Genomic DNA, 24368 nt, shown 5'->3' with positions numbered 1-24368 from the left:
GATGGGTTGAGACACACAGGCACAACTCCCAGCTGAGCTGTGCTTACCGCAGACTTGTTCAAGACAGAGGGAAAACAGGACACACCTGTTACTGTTAGGGGTATGAGGTGGGGTGGCCAATAGGGCAGGCAGAGGGAGCATGGGAGGTTCCAGGGTGAAACTGGGCTCACTGGCACCCACAGCGAAGGGACACCAGAGAGGGCACAAGCCAGCCAAGAGGTGCTGGGGAGAGGAAGAGGCACAGAGAAGAAAGTTTGCCAGTTCTGCTTCTGATTCCCATGGGGGTCTTCAGGAAGCCCCGCAACTGCTTTGAGGGAGCATGACTCCATGGGTAAAATGATTCTCACTACTTCCCATGGTGCCAGCCCTGCTCAGGAGTGTGGGTGGCGGTGGGTGTGGGGAAGGAGCCTGCCAGGGAGGCGTGTGAGAGGGGACCAATTCCCCAAATCCAACATGAAAGATGAACTCCAGCTGTTAGAGGGGACTCCGGGCTGGGAGCTGCGGGAACTGGCATGTGAAGGAGGTGAGGGGTGGGCACTGGCACCGCGGCTGCCACACAGGTCCTGCTTCACACCCCCTGCCAGGGGTACGGGGCTTGGTGTAAACAGCATGCTAATTAGATTTACGAAAAGACTACATTAGGAGCTGTCTGAATCACGGCAGAGGACACCCTCTGGTCCTCAGGGAGGCTGGAGCTTAGCCCACTGGAAGGAAGCACGCCATAGGATGCAGCCATGGACAGAAAAATCTTAATAATCATCACCATCACAATAAGAGCCTCAGTGAAGGCAACTGGGGAGAAATTAATGGGAAAAGGCACAATCTGGGCTGTCCACTCCCTCTAGTTTCTCTTTCAGAATGGCTTTGCTCTGAAGTCAACAGATATTTTCCTGGAGAGACTAAATCTTGGGGGAGGAACTCTAGAAATGTGAGCTGAAGCTGTGAGATAACCAAGGCCTTGCAAACGGACCCCTTGCCTGCTGCCAGGGCAGAGGATGGGGGAACAGAGATGTGGAGAGGTGCTCACCGGGGCCCCAGGAATCCCAGGTACCAGCCGTGTGGACATTGCTTTGCGTGAATGCTCAACCCTTACTATGAAGTCAAAGTCACTAGAGAAGCTTTACAAAATAAGAGCAGCCACGATAGGCTCCCTGGCTTTCGGCATGGGGCGAGGCAATGAAGACCCCCACTTCTCTGCATGCCTTGCCTTGGTTGCTCCCTGGACAAGGGCCCTCTAACCCCTCTCTGCTTTACTTCATTGATGAAATCACAAGCTGGTGAAAAGTACAGAATGTTGGAGGCAATCCATCCACTTCCTTTTTCCAGGCAGAACCCAGTTACCTCCTTCATGGAGGAGAAAGAAAGGTCTGGAAAACAGGACAATTGTATATCCGAGAGTGCGAACCCTGCATCTGCACCACGGGATGCTGGCAGCCTGCCCCTTCTTTCCCTCACCTCTCTTCACTGCTTCTAGAGTTTGGTTTCTACTTCAAGTTGCTTAGGAGATGGAAAAACAGAGGTCCATGCCCTGGGTCACACCATCAGGTGGGGAGAGTTTAGAGCAGCTGCACCCACTCTCTGGGGTGACAAGAATGTGCATTGACTGGGTCTCTCCCACCGAGCAGATGCTGGGGTGTAGATTTCTGGGGCTCAGTTGAACAGTGGCCTGGAGGGTCCAGAGCTGGAAAAGGGACCCTCAGCTGAACACGTGACATGGAGCCATGGGTTTTATCTCCTCCCTGCTCCCACACTGCCCATCCCCACATTGTGTGCGGCTAAGGATGCCAGCTCTAAGAACCAGCAGACATCAGCCCTGCAGTAAAGGCCCAAGTGGGGAGCTAGGGTTAGTGCGGTACAGGGACTAAGGGTGAGGTGTTCATCTTTTTGTGCCTGACCCTTCTGAGAGTCTGGCAAAGCCCAGGCAACCCCTTCTCAGAATTTTTATTTTCCACAAATGAAAATACAAGGCACCACAAAGTCAACTAATTATTTTGAAATACAGTTATTAAAGTATTTTAAAAGGTTGTTATAATCCTGTATGTGCTTCAAGATGCATTAAACAAGGAGACTTAGCAGCCAGTCTCATACATGCTGTAATTTCAGAGCAGTGATGAGCGTAAACGGTATTTTGAGATGTCTGTGACACATGTAACGTGATATAAAAATATCTGAGATGTCTCTTGGGGTCAAAGCCACAGGTAAAGCTAATACCACTTTGTTTTTTTCTGTATTTGTAATTAAAGGAATGCTGCGATTCACTTAGAAGCTGGTGAAAAGAAAGATGCAGATTTTTCTCCACCCAGGATCATGGATGCCTCGGGTGGTCTGTGGTCCCCCTTCCCCAGGTGGGCTGAGAACTCCTGGACTGAAAGGAAGCCAAAGAGGCCCGCAGGAGAAGCCTGCAGCCAGGAACGCAACCTTTGCAGAGCTGTGTGGGGAGGGCCGGGAGGCACTGCAGCCCAGACAAACTGCCTAACAGGACCAAATGTGAAAATAAATTTAAATAAATACAAGGTTGTGGGCTGCTGCTGCCTGACAGGCCTGGAACACATGTGGAATGGAAAATGAGGGCGACGGATAAAAATAAAGACTGAGATGAGCAGGAGAACCAGAACAGTCTCTCTCCCCTTCTCACTCCCACCTCCTCACACCCCCTCCCCAGCATTCAGGAATATGGCCTTTTCTCCTTGTCATTTGTGTTTTTTTAAAAAAATTTATTTGGTGATGTTTTCTCCATGGGGAGGTGGGTAATTCTTTCTGTTTTTTTTTTTTTCTATGTCCCTCAAACAAATGAACCGTGTCATCTCCTGCCTGAAACGGGAATCAGTTCCTGCCAGATGTGTCCCTGTTCACTCTGCAGTGCAGGCCCCTCCGCTCAGTGGGACCAAACCTTCAGGAGGTCGCCCAGTGGATTTGAGCCCTGTGACTAAATTCTCAACCCTCGGGTCCCAAGCGACCCCCAGCTGGGGTGCGTCTCATGCCAGCAGAGGCTGGCTTTCTACCCATGTTCATGGGGGGCTCTCACTTCTTTAAGGCCCCACTCAGAGTCGTTTTCCCCATATTGGACAGCTGTAGTCGGATGTGCCCACTCTTGTCTAATGCTATCGCTTAAGCTCATCTCCTCAGTGGACACTGGGAAATAAAAATTATCAGAGTTTGGAAAACTGAGATGAGAGAGAACAGGAAGCCATGTTTGCAAATGGGGCGCCCTGCAGCACATGCAAGAAGCGCAAGGCTGAGAGTTCAAAACCAAGTTCTGAGACCAGTTAGCTGTGTGACCTTGGGCAAGCCGCTTAAGTCCTCTGAGCCTTGACTTCTTCCTCTATGGAAAGGATAGGGGATAATAATACTAATTATTATTATTATAGCTAATGTCTAAAGTATGCTTTTTCTTTTCTTTTAGAGACTCTGTCACCCAGGCTGGAGTGCAGTGGTGCAATCATAGCTCATTACAGCCTCAACCTCCTAGGCTGAAGCAATCCTCCTGCCTCAGCCTCCCAAGTAGCTGGGACTACAGGTGTGTGCCACCATACCCCACTTCAAGAGTACTTTTTATGGGTTAGGCACTGTTCTAAATACAGATATGAACCCATTTAATCCTGATAGCCACTCTGTGAGGTACAGCGGCTATTGTCTCTACTTCACAGATAAGAAAATGGCATCAGAGGATAAATAAGCCCCTAAGATCACACAGATCAAAAGTAGGAAAGCCGAGTGGCACCCAGGCTGTCTGGCTGGTTCATTTTATTTCTAACCACTCCAACTGCCTCTCTCATCCTTCCCTGAAAAGGGATGCTGCAGGGGGTATCAAACACACAAATACGTAGCAGGCTGGGGTTGGGGACAGAGAGGAGGCCCAGAAAGGAGGCCCAGAGAGGCGCCCAAGTCCCTCTGCTTGAAGTGGGAGCTGGGTTTGCCGGAGCCAAGTCCGTGGAGCCAGCTCAGGGAGAGGAGGATGGGCCGGCGGCAGGGTTGGTGGGCAGGGGGAAGCCCCGGGCGGCACCTTCCCCTTCCCACCCAGGTCCTCTTGAATGAAGAGAACGTTAGGATTTGTAGAAACTTAAAGACTGACTGGCCCAACTCATGGTTTTCCAGAGGCAGACACTGAGGCATGGTGTGGGAACGAGGCTTGCCTGGAATCGCACCTGAGTGCGGAATAAGAACTCGCTGAGAACCTGGCCTGGGCGCTCTCTCTGCCACCTTCTCACGGCAGTCAGGGTAGGTCTGGTAGTGGAAGGCTGAGGTCAGAGTTCAGAATCCTGGGCCAATTTGAAATCACAGAGTCTCAGTCACAAAGGCTGAAGGGGCCAACTCAGCATCCTGGGAAGAGTTCCAAAGAGCAGTTCCTATTGGACCTTTAGGGTTCTATGATCAGGGAACTGGGGGTTCTCCGGCTTTCTGCAAACACCTTAAGAGGAAAATGGTTAAACTGCTAAACCGTCAGACACTGGAATGCGTGGTCACGGGAGCGGGGAGCGTCTCCCATGTAGGAGACTTCACTCCATTTCACTGCTTCCACCCTGCACATTTCAACACAGCCATCAGAGGGCTCCTTGAGAAAGGTGACTCAGACCACATGAGCTCCCTGGCTTCCTGGGGCTCCCAGTAACAGAAAAATGCCTTCCTGTGCCTGACAAGGCCCTACCTGACCCTGATGAGGCTGCAGCCTGGCCTCCTGACACCCCCATCCTCTTGAGCTCTGTCCTGGACATCCACAAGAGCTTCTTTCCTCCTCCTTGAAAATGCCAGGCCATTTACCTTTTGGGGATCTCTGCCCTTGTAGGGGAACGTCTGCTGCCAGAATGTTCTGCCTCCACAGCTCTGCATGGCTGCCCCCTCCATGCCACTTAACCTCAGCTCCAACAGCACCTTTCTGAAGGCCTTCTGGGACCAGAGTCAGAAATCGCCCTACCCCATCCCATCACTCACTCACCCTGTTTATAGAGTTCTGAACATCCATTTCTACTGCAATTCTATCTCCCCACTGAAAAGAAATACACGCTTTGGGAGGGCAGGGCCTATGTCTTCAGCTCGATCCCCCCAGGATCTAGCACAGTAGCAGGCACATAGTTGGTGCACATAACACTTGTTGCTTGAATCAATAACTAACCCCCCACCTGCATAAGTTTCAGCATAGTCCCTCAGGAAGGTCAGGGGTTCGGCAAATTAATGAGGCCCGAAGGCCTTTCTGAAATATTCCAATTCCCAGAAGCAGGCAGAATCTGGCAGCCGAGGCCTCTCTGGGGTGGGGAAGAGAGTGGTGTTCCAATCCCTACCCCAATCCCTCTCCTCTGCACAATATATTCTCAAGGACAGCAGCAAATGTGTTCTGAGAAGCTGCAGGTTAGGAGTGAGGCAGAGGAAAGCGAATCAAACGCTCCCAGCTCTGGAGAAGGAAGGCAGGACGTCCGCAAATGGTATTTCTCCTGACAGTGGATGACAGGAACTGTCAGTTTTTAGCTATCTGGGTCAGCAGGGAGGGGTCGTGTATAATGAAACAACTGTTTAAGAACAATACCTCTTGCTGGGATTTGTAAGGCAACCAGAGGTGTGGATGGTCTCTGAGCCACCCTGCCTCGTCCCCTGCCCCCTTCTGCTAGTCTGACCCTTCGCGGTGGGGGATACCACACAGAGGTAATCCACTGGCGCCTACGTGGAGGAATGTTTTTTAGAACAACTGAACAGAAAATTCCAACCCGCGCAACAAACTGTCCCCGTGCAGAAGGGAAAACAGGACTGCCAGTGGCTGACTCAGCTTCCAGGCACGTTAATGAGGTGAGGCTGCGGAGGGCTGCAGGCAAGGCCAGGAGAGGAAAAGTTGACCCAAGTAGAGAAAATACAAAGAATATGTTGGGGGCAAGGGCGGCACAGGGGGTTTAAGGATATACATCGTAGGACTCCAGGTGGGTGAGTGGGTTGCCGATTCACCGTGGCTCCCCAGAACACCAAGGAAGACATGAGAAAACGCCCAGCCGCTGCGTGCAGGGGAATGAGGCTGTCACAACCTCTAATTTGAAACTCAGAGATGAGCTCCCCACACCAAGGCTGACTTCTGGTGCTTCTGCCTTTCGGATTTTTTTTTTTTTTTTTTTTTTCTGATTTGCATCACAACCAGCTATTTGCATTTCAACTGTCACAAGGTACAAATGGGTTGTTGCTGGTTTCAGCCCACCCCATCCTTTCCTTCCCTGGTTTTCTATAGCCAGGCAAAGGAGAAGAAATTACTCAGTGAAACTTGACAATGTGAATGGAGTCCTTGGGAGACAGAAAGGACTGCTTTCAAGCACCTTTGTTGTTGTGAATGGTCTGGCAGAGCCTGAGATTCAGTGAGGGACTGAGCAGAATCTTCAATCTGGTGGCAACAGTGAATTCGATTAGCGTCCTCATTAGGAGCGACTGACACAAAGTTCCTCTGGAGAAGTTACACTGCTTCCTCCTTCCCTTTTCTGTTTTGCATCAGCTCCCTCCGCTGCCCCACAGTGGATTTCTGAAGTCATCCTTGCTACACAAACTCAGCCAGACCCGGTTTGGGAAAAGCCCTGGGCCATCTCGCTGATACTTGGGCATTTAACCGTGCATCAACTCAACCAATGCTCATTTCTGGAGTGCCCCCCACATTCCAGGCAGAGCATGGGGGCCTGGGTTACACCGGTGGGTCAAACCAGGCATGCCCTGCCCCCGTGCACCATTCAGTGCAACCAGGAGTTAGATTTAATGGGATCCTCACACTAATCACGGGCAGTGCGAGAGTCACTTGGCTCCACAGAGCCTGGGACAGAGGGTTGTGACTGCTCCGCCGGCTCCCTTCCCTCCAGAGAATTTGCTCAAAGAACACGTTTTCCTGCCACACCAAGCAAATCCAGAGTCACCTTCAACCCAGACACAAATCCCAACAGATGTATTTTTTCCTCAGAAATGGACCGGCAAGAAACAACACCTTTCTAAAAATCTTTTCTCTAACAGTTGCCTGATTTCTCTTTGTGGTTCCCTGATTTTTCTGATTCTGGACACTCAGGCAATGTTCAACTGCTTTTGCAGTTCTTCTTTTGCTCCTGTTGACAATGTGGTTACATGCTCCACGGGGTGCCTGGGCCTGATCCTCCGTCATGGTGGGGCCTCCCTATACCCGAGACTGGTCCTCTGCAGCATTCACCCGGCCAGCTCTGGATTCCTCCAGAGAAGGACTCGAGACACACGGGAGCAGGGCTGGGGCCGAAAGCAACTCATCCCTCCCTCTTATTGAGGAATGGGCCCGGTGCCACATGCGGGATGGTTTGGGGGCCACCCCACCCGGAGGCTGGAAGATGGCCAAGGTGACCTCAGGGTTGGGTGGCCTGGGCTCCTGGGCTGCCTCTCCTCATTGGCTCTGTCTCTGCAACTCACTGTGCCCTGGAGAAGAGGAGGCCAGGCTTGCACTGTCAGAGACACCGACCAGCTCCCTTGGGAAAACAGCCATGGAGAGCAGGGAATGGTCCCTGGTGGCATTGGGTGCCCTGACGGCAGCAGGTATGCCAATGGCTGAGCCTGGGTGGGGGGCAGTCACTAGAGGCAGGTTGGACCCAGATACCCCTGAGCTTTCCTGCAGACGTTTCAGAAAGCACTTCTAGCAAAGGGAGCCTGAGATAAAACCAGAGGTGTCAGGGTTACATTGCCCTCAACCAGTTGGGGTGAGCAGGCCTGGGGGGTTCCAGCCTTACAGCTGGCAGTGCTCGCTGGACCCAGTCCTGGTCAGGAGCTACAGCTCCTCAATGATGACAATGGCTAACGTTTGTGAGACAGGTGCTGTGCTGCGCCCTGTACATGCCTCCTCCTCTGTGGCAGAGACAACTACTTGGCACCTTCCCCATGCTTCCTGGCCTGCTGGTGGCGAGGTGGAGGCACATAACTAGTTCTGGCCAATAGTCACTGGGTAGAAGTCACAGAGCCACTTCTGGGATGAAGCACAGAAGAGCTGGTACTTAGGCCTCCAGCTGCCTTTTCCGTGCTGCAGGGACGACCGAGGGACCTGCAGATTGTGCCCGTCAGTGACTACATGGGTGGGCTTTCCCTGCCCACCTGTGCTGGCCTCTCATCCGCAGGAGAAATCTACCTTTATGTGGGCCTAACTCGTTACTACAATATAAGCTGATGGATACATTCTCTTTCTTTTCTATTCTTTTTTAAACAAATGGACAAAGTGAGGCTCATTACTTTACCTGAGGTCACACAGCGAGTACATGGCAAGGCCAGGCTGAAACACAGGCCCTATCTGACTCCAGAGCTTGTGCCGCCCCCACACAAGCTGCCTTCCTTCTGGGCTGCCTCCAAGATCAAGCCTCAATTCCTTGGCTGGGGTCCTGGCCTACCTCCCCACTGCACACATCCTTGCTTGCCTGGATTATGGCCTGCTCTGGCCAGCTGCCCTTCCTGTGTGTCCCTGGGTACAGCCCTAGGCCCTTCTCACCATAGAGCCTCTCCCGATCCTCCCAGCCCCTACTGCCCCTTCTCCAGCTGACTCCCTGCTGCCTGTGGTCACTGGACCTGGACCCCACGCTGGCGTCCATATCTCTCTTCTCTTGGGCGTTATGGATCTCCTGAAACCACAGATGGGACTTTCTTCTGAGCATCTCATTCATACAGTCATCTCCAAAAGGAGGTGCCTGCCCTAAAGGGGAGTACAAAGTGATCCATTAGGGTGTGAGAACATATTAGAACTTGTTTTAATACCTGTTTTTTCTACCTTTTAAAACTGCTACATTAAAAAATATGTTTTTTGGGGTTTTTTTTGAGACAGGGTCACCTAGGATGGAGTGCAGTGGCACGATCTCTACTCATTGCAACCTCTGCCTCCCAGGTTCAAGTAATTCTCATGCCTCAGCCTCCTGAGTAGCTGGGATTACAGGAGCACCCCATCATGCCTGGCTCATTTTTGTATTTTTAGTAGAGATGGGGTTTCACCACATTGCCCAGGCTGGTCTTGAACTCCTGACCTCAAGTCATCCACCTGCCTCGGAGTCCCAAAGTGCCAGGACTACAGGTGTGAGCCACTGTGCCTGGCTTTAAAATATGTTTTAAAATGTACATACTGTATTTGTATCAACACACTGTTGACTCCTTGGGACAAGGACCATGGGTTACACTTGGCTCCCAAGAGGTTAAATATAGCTCCTTGTAAACAGTAGGTGATCAATACATACTTTAGTTACCTTGGACACATAGGTATGGAACGTCTTAGCAGGAGGTGGAGACACACATGTACACACACACACACACACACACCTGAGCACACACACATGCGCATGGTGGGACTGACTTGCCCACGTGCCCTGAGTCCTTGGGGGGACCGTGTCTGGTTGAGAGGAGCTGATGGAAGTGGGCAAGAGATGTGGGCAGAGGGGCTCCTGGGTCAAAAGGGAGGGCTGCTTGCTAAGCAGCCAGAGTAGAGACGGCTCCTCCGAGGGCGGTGGAGGAAGACCAGCCTGGAGCAAGGCCACCACAGCAGACCCACGCAAAGAGTAATTGAAGAGAAGCACCTCAGGCTGGAAAACCTAATGGAATTCCTGAGCAGAGTGGGCCAGGAGGAGCAGCAGTAATAAATAGAAGTCCTATTAGCATGGCAGCTGCTGACAGGCAGGGAGATGGGGCACAAGGAGGGGTGAGGGCAGGAGAGGAGGCAGGCTGAGAGGGTCCTGAAGGGATGGAGACCTGGCCCCAGCTCATAGAGGCCTGGCCGCTCTGCCCCTCCCCACCCCTACCCCTGTGATGTGGCAGGAGCAGTGCCGGGGGCTGCCCCCAGCCTGAGCCTCCTCCCTCCTCCTCGGCAGCTCTCCCTTACTTCCTTTTAAGACTGGGCCCAGCCAGGGCAGACCCCCGGTGATGCAGGGGTCTTCTGATGGCGTGGGATCCCCTTCAAAGCACTTAGGTCCTTTCGCTCTTCACACGGAAAAGTTGGGGTCATTATTACACCAAAAACAGGAATTAGACTTTCTGCTAAGGTCATTATTTGAACAGGAGCAAAAATGGGTACAGGCATCCCAGAGAGCGCAGCAGATGATCCACCAGGTGTGTGAAAATACATATATGGTTTATTTCTACTTTTTTTTTTTTTTTTTTTGAGATGGAGTCTTGCTCTTGTTCCCAGGGCTGGAGTACAATGGTGCTATCTCAGCTCCTGCAACCTCCACCTCCCAGGTTCAAGCAATTCTCCTGCCTCAGCCTCTCACAGAGATGGGATTACAGGTGCCTGCCACCACGCCTGGCTAATTTTTGTATTTTTAGTAGAGACAGGGTTTCGCCATGTTGGCCAGGCTGGTCTCGAACTTCTGACCTCGTGATCTGCCGGCCTCCCAAAGTGCTGGGATTACAGGCGTGAGCCACTGCACCTGGCCTTATTTCCACCTTTTAAAATTGCCTTTTTGTGCATGCTTTACAATGTCTCTACTAGATTAGTATGATGATCATGTACGTAACTTCTAAATAATAACCACACATATGGAAACATGTGCTCACATGTTTTTTGCAGGGTGTAGGGGGTAATCCAAAAGTAGAGACTAGTGATTTTTTTTTCAGCCTTATTTATCCTCAGGAGCTACCAGGAGTGGGGTGCTGCAATGTTTGTTTCTATTTTATAGCTGAGGACCTGGACAGCCCAGGCAGGGGGGTGGGTCCAGATGGGTGGTGGGTCCAGATGGGTGGTGGGTCTGCATGGGCCCTGTGCCCAGGGACTCACCTCATCCTTGTCCACCACCTGGATGAAGAGTGGAAGGGCAAAGCCGACCTGTGCCAGCTCAGTGATGGCCACGCTGTACTCGGAGCTGTTGAACTCCGGGGCGTTGTCATTGATGTCAATAACCAGGATATTGAAGGTCGTGGTGACCGTAGCGTCAGATGGGGTGCGGTCATCATTCAGCTCCGTGCCCTGCGGACAGAGACCGGTCACCCCAGGGTGAAGGCAGCTAATCACAGCAACAGCTCTTGCTTACCAAGGACTTTCTCAGCACCAGCCACTGTGCTTCAATGTGAATGATCCCATCTAATCCTCACCCCAACTCCAGGAGGAAGATTTTATCATTAGCATCCCCATTTTAGTGATAAGGAAACTGAGGCTCAGAGAGATTAAGTAACTTGTACAAGGATTCACAGCCAGAGTAGATTTCTAGCTCAGGTAGTAGGAGCCTAAGACTGACAGCAGATGGATGAGATGGGGTGAGGACAAGACAGATCTGGGGGTTCATCGAGGGACAAGGGGGAAGTCTTCATCCTCTTTGGCAGATGGTGAAACTGAGGCCAAGAATGTTTGTGCTGGTGGTTAATCAAGACAACTGAGCATCTGCTATGGCCTGAACCCTGGGCTCGGCACTGAGGGTCAGCATAGACGGACTGATTCAGATAACTGGGTGTCCGGTCTGTGGGCCAGAGCCATGGGCCCAAAAGTGCCCATTCCCAGTTCTGACTTCAGCCTTCTGAATCTGAATCTCTCTGGGTAAGAGACACAGGAACAGATACCTTTCAATAGCTTCCCAGGGGATTCGGGTTCACAGCTAAGTGTGAGAACACACCCCCACATTTTATATAAAGACAGAAAGAGTTCAAGTCCCACAGTGGGGTGCTGGGACCAGGGGGCAGCTCTCTCTGGTGCACCTGACCACCTCACCTCCATGGGAGGAGAGCAGATGGGAGGGAAGGACAGTGGTGTGAGCACACCCTCCCATGGCTAACCCACACCTGAACAGCAGGGCCTCTCAAGGTTAAGGACAGCAATTAAGGGCCAGGCTGGGCTGCGCTGTCCTCTCCATGGCAATGGAAGGGCCTCCTTCCCAGAGCCCCTGGCCTCAGTCTTTGGGCCACCCATTTCTCTCAATCGATGGCTGATGGCCTGAGCTGGGAAGAGCCCCTGTGGCTCAGACAGGATCCATACCCCTAAATGGGTTTCTCAGGGAATGGCTCTGCAAGTCCCTGATTTGAATTAAAATGGACCGTGAGCGGCAGGCGGCTGCAGGGGGTGTAGGACTGTAGCTCTGCCTCACATTCTGGGGTGGGGACCCCAGCACCTCCTTTCCTCCCTGCTGCATTGCTGTTTCTTAACCCAGGAAGCCGTGGCACATGGAAGTGGGACAGAACCCCAGAAACCGGGCAAGTTCCAGAATTCTAGGTGGCTGCAACAGAGAACTTGGAATGCTGGGACAACAGTAAGGAAGGACCACAGGATGAGCACCTATTGTGTGCCTCCCACTGAGAGGGCATACAAGTTCCATCCTATGTGGTTGTTGATAATGGATGCGGCACGCGCAGCACACCTACAACTTCATAATTTGGGTGCCTTCCTAATGGGGCCCTGGGCACAGCCCTGGGAGGCAGTGCAGGGTGAGAGCACGGAAGCGATGTGCTTCTGGAGCCACCACCAGGGGCAGGAGCCCTCGGACACCGCTGGAGGCTGGCATCTGAGCGGGGGCATCCCCTCTACCTGGGGTGGAGGTGCCCCACGTAGTTCTCACCTTCACAGTCAGGATGAAGCCGTGGCTGTACAGGGGGTTCTCCCGGTCCAGCAGGCCATTCAACGTCAGTGCTCCGCTGATGTAGTCCAGGGCAAAGATGCTGTTGGTATTCCCTGCAAGAGAGAGAAGCATTCAGGTGTGACCAGGCACAGGGCGGGGGGGAGGGGGGCATGGAGCTGGGGCCAGGGCTCCTCTCTGGGCATTAAAGACTCATCAGTTACTGAAATGAATGCTGGTTCAAGAGTAATAGAAAGAGCCCTGGAGTCCATGGAGCAGCTGGCAGACGGCAGCGGGTCCCAGAAGGAGAACAGCATGGCCTTTCCAGTCTCCTTCTAGTCTCTCTGACCCAGCTATGGAGAAAGTCTTGGTTTGGTGCTACTACACTTTAACACTTCTCTAGACTCGCTTGATTTCTTTTTTAACAAAGAGAGAGCAGGCTTCAGGCTCAGAGCCTTCCAAAGGGAGTGGACACCAGCCAGGATGCCAGGATGCCAGGATGCCAGGATGCAGTAACCTGGTTTTGTTTCTCTTGTGCTTATTCTTATGGTTCTATTCGATTCTATTCTATTCTATTCTTTTTCAATTTATGACAGTGATGTAAAGTTTCCTTTTACAACAAATGTAAATTAAAGACATAATTTAAAAATAAGTACTATATTAAGTACTTATTAAAATTTAAGATATGTATTTAAAGTCCTGGCAAAAATTATCTATGAGCCACACTTGCCTCAAACCTATGTCTCTGTAAGCCCACCCCTCTCCCTCTGCCAGCTTCAATTTCTGCTTCCTGTCCACAGAAACTCACACTGGCATCCTTGCATTTCTCCAGATCACTATGCTCTTTCCTGCCTCCTCATCTTTTAGCGTCTATCTTTCTCTCTTGTCCTCACCCTCTGCCTAGCTCAGTGCCAGCCTCTTCTCCTCCTCCTCCAGAAAGGCAGTCCTGACTTCTTCAACTGGCCCCTTCTAGTCCCCACAGGCAGTAGTCACTGTTTTGTAACTAACTGTTCCCCAGTTGCTTCTTGGGTGTTAATTGGATCTCCCTTCCCGGCCCTCTGAAGATGAGGACCTTTCATGACTGTCCCTTAAGGTACCTGGCCAATGCTGGGCACACAGTGGCAGGCATGTTCCCCACCTGGGCTAGTCCTGCATGGGCTGCTGCCTTGCCCATATGCCCTTCCCACCAGCCTGTGAATTCACCTGGGAAAATCCCAATTCCATTTGGCTCTCTCTTCATGAACCTGTTTGTTGGCTCATTCACATACTCACTCACTCCCATTCATTCACCCACCCAGCAGTCTCTGGGGTAGGCTTTCCTATAGCAGGCCCTGAGCTGGGCGTTGTTGGGCATGCAGATATCAGGTTGCCAGAATTCTGACGCCAAAGCATTTGCAGCCTAGTAAGTGGTCTCTGGTACTCACCAGAATCAGAATCTCTGAGTTCACAGCAGGGAGAGGCTGTTTACAGATGGGAAATCTCAAAGAAGGAAAACTCCGTAGAGGAGATGTCATTCATTCCCTGGAACACTGACTGGCTGTGTGACCTTGGGCAACTTACCTAACCCCTCCGTGCCCTGGTTTCCTCACTCGTGAAATACAGATAATAATGGCATCTGCCTCACAGGGTTATGAGGATAAAATAAGTGTGAACGTATAGATATATTGCTTTGGGACCATTCCTGGCACAAAATAAGTGTTGTCGTTGTTATTGTTTGAGGTGGTTCCTGGAGAACGAGCAGGACTAGGGAGGACGACGGATGGGCACTGATTCCATTAATACCCAAGAATTAATACCCAAACCTTCAACACCCGCAGGTGAACACCGAAATCACCATGGCAGCAGCTGTAGCTCCCAGGTCTTCCCCTTCCCCATCTCTAAAGGGATCTGCATGTACCAGAGGCTCATAGTATCTCTTGGATTAACTAGGGAAAAAGTCAAGGGTGGGGGCAATTTCCTCTTCTAACTTTAGACTTCGGGACAAAAGCTATTCTCAGTCAACCCATGCTGAGTCACCTGCCTGTGCTAGTCAGCACGGCAGCTTACTTCTACCCAGGTTGGTGGCCAGTGGCCGCTCTCACCTGTCCTCCCAGCCCACTGCATGGGCTTGACAAGGCCAGGGAGAAGATGCAGACAGTGGGGCCTGTTTAGAACTCAGTCTATCAGTCTATGGCTTCAGAATCTCTAACATGGGGCCAGCTCAGGAGAGGGTGTTGCTGTAGCTATCCCCTTGCCTAAGGCTTCCTTTCCCAGCCATAGAGAGACCTAGGTGCCTTCCTGCTGGGTTTTGTATGTCTGTGTTTGCATAGTGGGGAGTTGTGGGGACAGGATTGCAAGGAGGCATACAAATGAGTGATAGAAGGGAGTTCCTTTAGCTGGGAATTTTGCTGCTAGAGAAACGATATGTGTGCTTTCACCTGTTCATTCATTCAACAAACAGTTATTGTGCTTCTCTAATGAGCGTACAGGCAGGGCGCGGTGGCTCATGCCTGTAATCCCAGCACTTTGGGAGGTGGAGGCGGGCAGATCACTTGAGGTCAGGAGTTCAAGACCAGCCTGGCCAACATCTCTACTAAAAACACAAAAATTAGCTGGGTGTGGTGGCGCATGTCTGTAATTCCAGCTACTCAGGAGGCTGAGGCATGAGAATCGCTTGAAGCTGGGAGGCAAAGGTTGCAGTGAGCCAAGATCATGCCACTGCACTCCAGCCTGGGTGACAGAGCAAGACTCTGTCTCAAAAAACATATATGTTATATATATACATAAAAATATGTATATATATAATGGTGATACATTTTAATCGGGGCCACAGTGCTCAACCAGGTACTCACAGTCCAGGGTGATCAGTGCTGAGGTTGGATGAAGCAGAGGCAGTGCAGGGCCCTGTAGGGGCCGAGATCCTCTGAGCCCCGAAGGCTGAGCTGAAGGGCTACCCTGAGGCAAGACCTCAGAGCCTCCGGCCTCCCACCCCTGCCCCAACATGCTCACAGGCAGGGGTCCCCTCCCCAGCCCCCACAGACAGCATCCCGGCATTCCAGATTTTCATATAAATACACTTTTTTCAATAAAGGAAGCTATCAAATGTTTAACTAAATGTGATTCAATTTTTATCTTTGTGAGATTTTTCTTACAAATCATTCACAAACCTGAAGCCCCTTGTTGAATGATGTGCTTTCGCTTTTGGTTTGAAAAATAGGGATTTCAACCCTGGAACACTCACTTGTATTTCTTCACTCAGCTTCTACGCCCCATTCATGTCCACACTGTCCACCCCAAACCCAGCATCTGTCCCCAGGACATAAGACACCCCATGCCCCAACCTAGGCAACCTTCTCCAACAAACCTGCAGGCAAGTACCCCCCACACGGTCCACATTCAACCAAACTGAAGACACACACACACACCACACACACACACACACACACACACACACCTTTTTCACACATCTGTTTGCATGGAGTACACCTTCCCACTTCCTGCCAAGCACCACTGACTAACTCCCCAGATCAACACCCAGAAAGAGCCATACCTAGGGAGCCGACAAGGCCACCTGAGTGAGGACTGACTCAGTGAGATGCTCGGTAAGATGCTCTTACTGTCACCATAGCAACGCTGGCGCTCCCTGGGATGCTGCTAGGCTTGAGCAGGGGCAGGAGATGAGCCCTGCGCCCTAAGCTAGAAAGGCCGAGGGCATGTCTCATTCAAAGATTCATTGATTTTTTTATTCACGCATTCCTTCAAGTTCATATTGAGCACCTACTGTGTGCAAGGTGTTGGAGAATCAGTAAGGAAAAGCAGGCAAGCTTCATGCCTTCAGTCTCATATGAATTGTCTGTGAAGACAGACATTCATGATATAACCACACAATTGAAAGTGTAAGTACTTGCTGAGCTAAGGCCCCTGAAGAGAAGTAATTTGGAAAACAGAAATGGTTAAGATTACACCCTCTGGAGACAGACTGCATGGGTTCAAATCATGGTTCTGCTACTCAATGGCTGTGTGACCTTGATCAAGTGACTTATATGTGGGCCTCAGTTTCTTGGTCTGTAAAATGGGGGTAATAATAGACCGCACCCCAGGCTGTCACTTTAAGGATTAAATAAGTTAATACAGTGCTGGGGACATAGGAAGCTCCAAACAAATGTTGGCTGCCTGTGCTTTACCAAGATAGTACCACCGTGGTCTCTCCCCACCACCTCAGCAGCCTGTGCCTACAGCTGTTTTCCCCGCAGTGACACTGAGCCAACCCCACACTTTTACCAGGATAGCCTCGCCACAGAGGGCTAGTGTTTACAGGCTGCCCTGACCTGAGGCTGTGAACAAAACCCTCAGGCCCACAGGGCCCTGAACTCAGAGCTCTGGCCTCTGCTCCCCGCTCATTCAGAATGGTGGGTGCAGAGGGGAACTCCACTTCCCTGCCTCACTGCCCTCCCTTCTTCCCCCACTTCCACATCCTCCCCTCCACAGGCGCTGTGGGCTTGGCAGCCACACATGCAAGTTTCTCTGCTCTCCCGGAAACTGATACCTCCGTGTCCGCCTTCTGGTCTCCCAGACATTCTTTATCCAAGTCCCATGGGGGCCTGGGGGGCTGGGGGCACTCACCAGGGACACCTTTCATCTGTTCAGCCCCACTGCTGAACAGAAGGGCAGCTGCTTCCCCTGGGCGGACAGGTGCTGTCCTGAGTTCTGGGGTGGGGGTGTATCTGGTAGGGGAGGGGTTTTAGGGGTGGGGTGGGGGCTGCACTTTTACCACTGTAAGGATTCTGGGAACTGGTGATTCAAAGTGATCACAAAAGAAAAAAGCAGGTCATTACTGGCCCTGTTGGTTTTCCTGGGGGCAACCACCTCCTCTAGGAGCTCCAGGAATCAAGACCTTTTCAGATTTGCAAGAGAGAGGCTGGGAGGAATGAATCATGTGTGAAAGGCTGCTGGACGGGGGTGGGGATTGCAGCCTTCATTCTCCTATTTATTAAAAAGTAGTAGCCACCTACTTATCAAACACCATGTACCAGGCACTGAGCTAAGCTGTTTGCACAATCACATCACCTATTCGTTGCAACCACCTTATAAGAAGATATCTCATCTTTTGTGTCAGGAAGCAGGCTCAGAGATGTTCAATAACTTGCCTAAGGTCACATGGCCAGCAAGTGACCAGCTGGGACTTAGATTTACATTTCTCTTTTTCTACCTGCAAGCATTCACTTTCCACACATTTGTGCGCATTCTGTGCCCGGCCCTGTGCTATGGGGCAAGGAAACAGGATGAGGTAAATAAGAGATCATCATCCTTCACAGAGTGGAGTGTCAACAAAGTGACTTCTTCCTCAAGAGGGAGTCCTAGGGCTGGGCACCGTGGCTCATACCTGTAATCCCAGCACATTGGGAGGCCGAGGTGGACGCATTACTTGAGGTCAGGAGTTCAAGAACAGTGTGGCCAACACAGTGAAACCCCATCTCTACTACAAATACAAAAATTAGCCAGTTGTGGTGGCAGGTGCCTATAATCCAAGCACTCGGGAGGTTGAGGCAGGAGAATTGTTTTAACCCGGGCGGCAGAGGTTGCAGTGAACCAAGATCATGCCATTGTTCACTCCAGCCTGGGTGACAGAGCGAGACTCCATCACACACACACACACACACACACCACACACACACACACACACACACACACACACACACGAGGGAGTCCTTACACATTCTGGAAAGTTCTAAATAAATTCCTCCATGGTAGAGTTTTACACAGCAGCAGACTCTCCATGTTGTGATGTCTTCCAGGTAGCTGGGGAGGTGACCTACCATGGGGACTGGTGGGGGAAGGTAAGGCTAGAGACAAGAGCTGTCACCACAATGGGCTGGCGACGTTTGTCAGACACTGGGGAAAAGAGCACCAGGCGAGGCTGGCCTTTACGGCAGATGTATAATTGGACGAGTATAAGCAGGAATATCTAGAAGGCAGTGAAGGAGACAGAGAGGCAATGGCCAGAGAGGTAGATGGGAAACCAGCCTAGTGCTGGGTGCCCGGAGTCAGGGAAGGAGGCAGTCCTTCCCTGACGGTCAGCAGGGTCAGATAGAGCAGAGAGCTCAGGAAGAGGAAGGTCTGACAAAGGCCACGGACTGGGTCTTCAGATGTCCCCAGAGTCAGACTTTAAGATACTGAGGGACGGTGGGGCAGGGATGTGGGGACAGTGAGTGCAGGTGCTCAGGTGCTGCTGCCCAGAGTTTGGTGTAAAAAACAAGGCAAGAGGCTGAGTGGCAGCTAGAGGGCGCCGCAGAGTCAAGCAAAGGGCTTCTGCTGTTTTCCAGCTGGTCAAAGGAAGTGGGAGAGGGAGAGGGAGAGGGAGAGGGAGAAGGAAGTGGACTGGGAGGGGCTGCAGCAGGGGGTAGAAGGTCCGATGTGTGTGTGGGTGGGGGCAGCTCTCTCTCTTTGAGCCATGTGGGGCAGGTGGAGCTTAGGCTCATTCCCCTACCTCTTTCTTCTTCCAGGCTGGAAGGCTACCCCACTTCACACCCCCTGCTCCACCTGCATTATCGCCCCTCCTGCCCGCTGCCAAATCTCATCATTCCCACATCTTGTCCCCTTGTTATCTCATCGGCAGCATCTTGACCCACAGCGGAGCTGGGTCTGGGTGAAAAGCAGTTTAGTGAGTGGCTGGTGGTGCGTGCGGGAACACAGGCTGATGACTTTCAATTGCTTTGTCTGCTCCGCTGGGCTAACAGCCCCTGCGTCCTGCCTCTGCTCTCCTGCACTCAGAGTTAAAAGAAAACCCAAGGCTTCCCGCTCAGCCTGGGAACTGCCCTTTCTGAAGGTCCAGTATCACCTGCTATAGGAAGCCCACCCGCATGTCGCGTCTGGAGGCCCTGCCACCTCTGGCTCCTCTGAGCCCTTGAATGCCAGGCTCAGAACTCATGAGGCAGCTGCCCCGTGTGGTGGAGCCTCTTTAATTCTCATCCCTGGAGACCAGCGTGGCCTTGAGGATAAGGGCCGGGGTCTCATGCTGCTATGTCTGGCAGTCCCCAGAACAGCGCTCATTATACATTTGATGGATGGCCTGAAGTTTCTCTTCCTCCCTCTGCAGCAATTCCAAAGGGTCAACCAGTATGTAAGAGACAGTGGCATACCTGGGGCCTAGTCCTGTATTGGGGCTGCAGGGGAGAGAAGAGAAGAAAAAGCCATGGCTTATGAGGAGCTTGGGATCTTAGGAGCTGGGCATAAGTAGCCATCTCTTTAAATGGCAGTGTCTGAATGGAGGCAGGAGGCTGGATGAGATTGACCTGTGCGGCCCTCATCCCCACTGTGGCCTCTGACTTGGTCACCTGGTCCTGCCCAGGTCCAGCATCAGGGACCTTACCCGGGGAAGGGAGCAGAACTGGCATTTGCTTCCATTCCTTCCCATGGTCTCTCTTCTAGTAATGGTCTGTGCCTGGAGTCTATTATGTCAACACTCTGGTGAAGACCGCCTACTGAGCATGAACTTGCAGGATGTGAAAAAGACCTAGGTTCCAACAACAGCTCCACCACTTACCAGTTGTGAGACCTGCTGCAAACCACTCATTCCTTTGGGCCAAATTCCCCATCTGTAAAGTGTGGATAACAGCTCCCACCTCACCAGGCTGTGTGAGCATCAGGTGAGATCATGTACGTAAGGCACTTATTGCGGTGCCTGACACGTAGTAGGTGGACACTTTGGTTTCTTCTTTCCTGCCATGCCTTTTCCTTTTTTTCTTTTCTTTTCTTTCTTTCCTTTTGTTTTGAGACAGAGTCTTGTTCTGTTACCCAGGCTGGAGTGTAGTGGCTTGATCACAGTTCACTGTAGCCTTAACCTCTCCAGCCCAAGTGATCCTCTCACGTCAGCCTCCCTAGTAGCTGGGACTGCAGGTGCACACCACTGCGCTCAGCTAATTTTTGTACTTTTTGTAGAGACAGGATTTCATCATGTTGCCCAGGCTGGTCTTGAACCCCTGGGCTCAAGCAATCCTCTGACCTCGGCCTCCCAAAGTGCTGGGATTACAGGTATGAGCCACTACACCTGGCCACGCCTGTTTTTGGAATAGTAGAATCAGAGCAAGCTGGTCCCAGCTGTGGCCCCTCTCATCCAGTTGTGAGGGGCACTTCCCACAATGGCCAGCATGGACTGAGTTCTGAGTTCTTACCTTGTGCGGGGCACTATGCAAAGTGTTTTGTATGCATGTCTCATTCAGTCTCACAAAACCCCTGAGACAGACACACTATCCCCATCTCACAGGAGGAAACTGAGGCACAGAGAGGTTAAAAATAACCTGCACTTGATCATCCAGGCAGTGAGAGGTAGAGCAAGGAATTAAACTCAGCTTCCAGGAAGCTAAATAGTTCATGTCCCATTCAGAGGCCCCTGGCCCTTCCTGTCTCCCCTGCCACGTGTAGCCCATTAAGCAGTTGCATGTGGGCGGCCTAAGCCCCTGGGCCCCTGGCACAGGCTGGCCTGCAGGCCCATCACTGTCCAATGGAGCCATATCATTTTGACTGGTATACAGTTGTATCACTGTATAATGAAAACTGGGAGCCAGCATGAGATATGGGCTTTGAGCAAGATATCTTATGAATTAAAAATTGTTACTTAGCTGCCTGATGACAAAAGGGGCCTGCATCCTGGTTGGCAGCTGGGCTGGGCTGCATTCAACAGCACCTCGATCAACATATGGCAACCAGCGGTGTGGGTTACCTCAGCTTTCAACCAGGAGAGGGGACCAGCCGAGAGTCTGCTGCTGCATAAGGATTCTGGGTCAGGCGGGGTGGGGGAAGACTGCCCCTCCCCAAAGCTTCCCAAGCTGACTGGAGCCTCTTCCTGCAGATCCACTCCGTGTGCATTCAGGCCTCCACTCAAATGTCATTCCTCGGATTCCTTTCCAGTTACCCCTACCTTCCCACCCTCACCCCGTCACTCTCTCTCCACTATCCTCTTTTATTTATTTCAAAGCACTTCTACTTTCTGAACCTCTCTTCCATCTATTTATGTGTTTCTTATTGTCTGTTTCTCCCTACTGGAATGTAAGCCCCAGGAGGGCAGGACTGGTTTCCCCAAGTGCCCAGCAGATGCCTAGCAGGTGATCAATCAATGTTTTCTGAATGGATGAATGGGCCACAGCAGGACTGTCTGAGGGCCACTCTGAGGCTGGTCCAAAAGGCTACGGAGCAGAGCGATACTGGGGTGACTCCTGATGTCACACAGCATAAAGGCACCACAGCTGCACTAGGGCCCATGAGGAGGGATCAGCCAATTAGCAATTCCAGTTGGGGCTGTAGTACCCTCCTGATGCAGCCATAGTGATATGTTTGTTTGAGCTGAGCCGTCTCAGTTAATTACAGTTATTACTGTCCAGTCAGGGCAAGACAACCTTCCAGTCCCTCAAGTAGGTGTGAACTGCAGTCTGCTTGTCTTACAGGCATTTTACACAACAACAGTTTTTATCAAGCTCACTTAAACCAACAAATGATACCTCTCCTAATAAGGCTACACACTGGACCCTGATTAATTTGCTAATACCTGGCTCCAATTTATGAAGTATTAACTCGAGTGGCCAAAGATAGTGAAATCTATCATGCCAGTTTGCTAAGGGTCAAGCCACACTCTTCCACCCACTGCAATCCTCTGTGCATGGCTCCCTGTAAAGTGGAAAGCCTCAGAGAGGCGGCCCCTGGTCCTCTGAGGATGTTCTGATGGGGACCAGAAAGACATCACCAGCGACTATGGCTGAAATAAGAACCTATTTCCTGAAAAACCTTTACACTACCATGGAGAGAATTTCTTCCAAGGGAATAATCATGGATGTGTCCATAAATGCAGCCACCAGGATGTTCACCATAGTGCTGTTTAGTAAGAAAAACTGGAGATAACCTAGATGTCCAACAATAGAGGATTCGTTAAATAAGTTATGATATGAAATGCAGCAAGCCACTAAAACGCTGCAGAAGAGATGCTTGTAACTTGAAAAAATAGATGTGTTTATGACATGTTTAAAAAAAGGGACAGTGATCAGCACAGTTCCGTAAGATAATTTTTTTGGCTTAAAAAATGTGTGCACAGAAAAAAGGAATGAAATGTTAGCAAAATGTGAACACAGATTATCTGAGTGATAGCGCTAGGACAGAGGTTTTCAGACTCAGCACTGTGGCATTTGGGGCTGGATAATTCTTTGTTGTGGGAGGCAGTCCTGTGCATTGTGAGTTGTTCAGTAGCACCCCTGGCCTCTACGCACTAGATGCTGGTAGCACTTTCCCCGAGATGTGACAACCAAGGCATCTCCAGACATTGCCAAATGTCTCCTGAGAGGCAAAATCGCCCCAATGAAAAACCATTGCTCCAGTCATTTCAACTTTCTCTTTTGATTGATCTGCATTACATTTGTTGTCTTTCTTTTTTTAAAAAAAGGTTGATACAAATTCCTTTAAAAATAATCCCCAAAGTTCTACAACTTCCTAGTGGTGACAGCTGCACAGCACTGTGAATGTAATTAATGCTGTGGAATTGCATACTTTAAAACGGTAAATTTTATGTTATTTATATTTTACTGCACCAAAAAACAAAACAAACAAACAAAAAAACACCCAACGTTTGATGGTGTGTGTCTTTGTGTTCCAACTTGGTGCTAGATGCAGGCAGCTTTGTGAACTGATTCATTTTACTGTGCAATTCTTCCTCTCCCTGGGTTATCACCATTACTAACAACAATTCACCGGATTTAATCTCCCTGAGGGCAGCGGCCTTTCCCGCCTTGGTCTAGCCACATGAGCCGGGATGAAGGAAGGAGCCTGCTCACAGAGGAGTGTGAGGCACTGGAAAGGTGAGACCTCTGCTTCCAAGCAGCATCTAGTCTCGATGAGGAAACAGGACCTATGCCAAAAAGGGGCCCCGTCCTGCTGAGGGCAGCTTGCCAGGCCCCAGAAGATTCCGCAGGAGGCTGGAGGAGGAGGAACTCTTTCAGCTGGGCCTTGGAGGGCAGCGCTGGGGTCAGTATGGAGGAAGAGGGCACTCCTGCTGGGGAGACTGGCCTGAGCAAAAGGGTGGAGGTGGGACTACGGCTTCCCAGGTGGGGAGCCAGCAGGAGGAGCAGAGAGTTCACAGGAGGCCGTCAGGAGAGGCTGATGCCCAGAGGAGGAAGCAGTTTGGATTTTTGTCTGGCTTTGAAGAGCTCCTACAGCAGTGGGGCTGGAGGCAGGAAAGCCTGCTGGTGACGAGGGCATGGACTGGGTTATGGTAGTGAGAAAAGGGACAATGACAAGGGCTGACATTTCTTGTGGACCCGCTGCGTGGCAGGCGAGGTGCTCAGTACTTCATGTGCATTCATCAGTTACTCCTCAAGGCCTCCCTCGGTAAGAGCATCATCGTTATTATTTCACTCTTAGCTTTTACAATTCTTTTTATTTTTTAAACTTTTTTTGTATTTTTAGAGACAGAATATCACTCTGTCACCCAGCCTGCAGTGCAGTGGCACAATCAGCTCATTGCAGTTTCAAACTTCTGGGCTCAAGGGATCTTCCTGCCTCAGCCTCCCATGTTGCTTAGATTACAGGCATGAGCCACCATGCCTGGCCTCCCATTATTATTGTTATTCCCATTTTACAGGTGAGAAAACAGAGGCACAGAGAGATTGTCTGCCTCTAGAGACTACAGGCTTAGTCCACACGGCTGCCTGCCCCTGAGAGATGGGGAAGATGCATGCTTCTGCCTGTCAACCAAGCGCTTTACATGTTTGTTCACACGCACAGTCTCACTGGATCCTCAAAATACCCTGTGAAGCCAGTACTGCTACCCATTTATCAGATGAGGAAACTGAGGCACTGTTAGATGAAGTGACATGTTCAAGGACACATGGTTACTGAGTGACCATGCTGGGACTAGAACCTGGGTCTTTCGGGTCTCAC

At 51.1% G+C, this 24368-nt stretch overlaps 1 protein-coding gene across 8 annotated transcripts in view; it reads right to left on the bottom strand.

Moving 5' to 3' along the window:
* The window catches only part of CDH23 (cadherin related 23), a 423400-nt gene that overhangs the window by 187666 nt on the left and 211366 nt on the right, over positions 1-24368 (bottom strand). For all 8 annotated transcript variants that reach the window (XR_004436645.1, XM_033209267.1, XM_033209271.1 and 5 more), the window contains exons 10-11: positions 12474-12586; positions 10709-10897 (exon numbers count right to left, since the gene is read on the bottom strand). Coding sequence is in view for 7 of the 8 variants with exons in the window: in XM_033209267.1 (XP_033065158.1) it covers positions 10709-10897; positions 12474-12586 (302 nt within the window). In the remaining variant the exon portion in view is untranslated. The remainder of the gene's footprint in view (positions 1-10708; positions 10898-12473; positions 12587-24368) is intronic.

This window comes from Trachypithecus francoisi, unplaced genomic scaffold (genome assembly GCF_009764315.1).
Source record: "Trachypithecus francoisi isolate TF-2019V2 unplaced genomic scaffold, Tfra_2.0 Lachesis_group9, whole genome shotgun sequence".
NCBI lineage: Eukaryota > Metazoa > Chordata > Mammalia > Primates > Cercopithecidae > Trachypithecus > Trachypithecus francoisi.
Note: the sequence above shows the minus strand (reverse complement) of the source record. Positions and strands in the feature narration are given on the sequence as shown.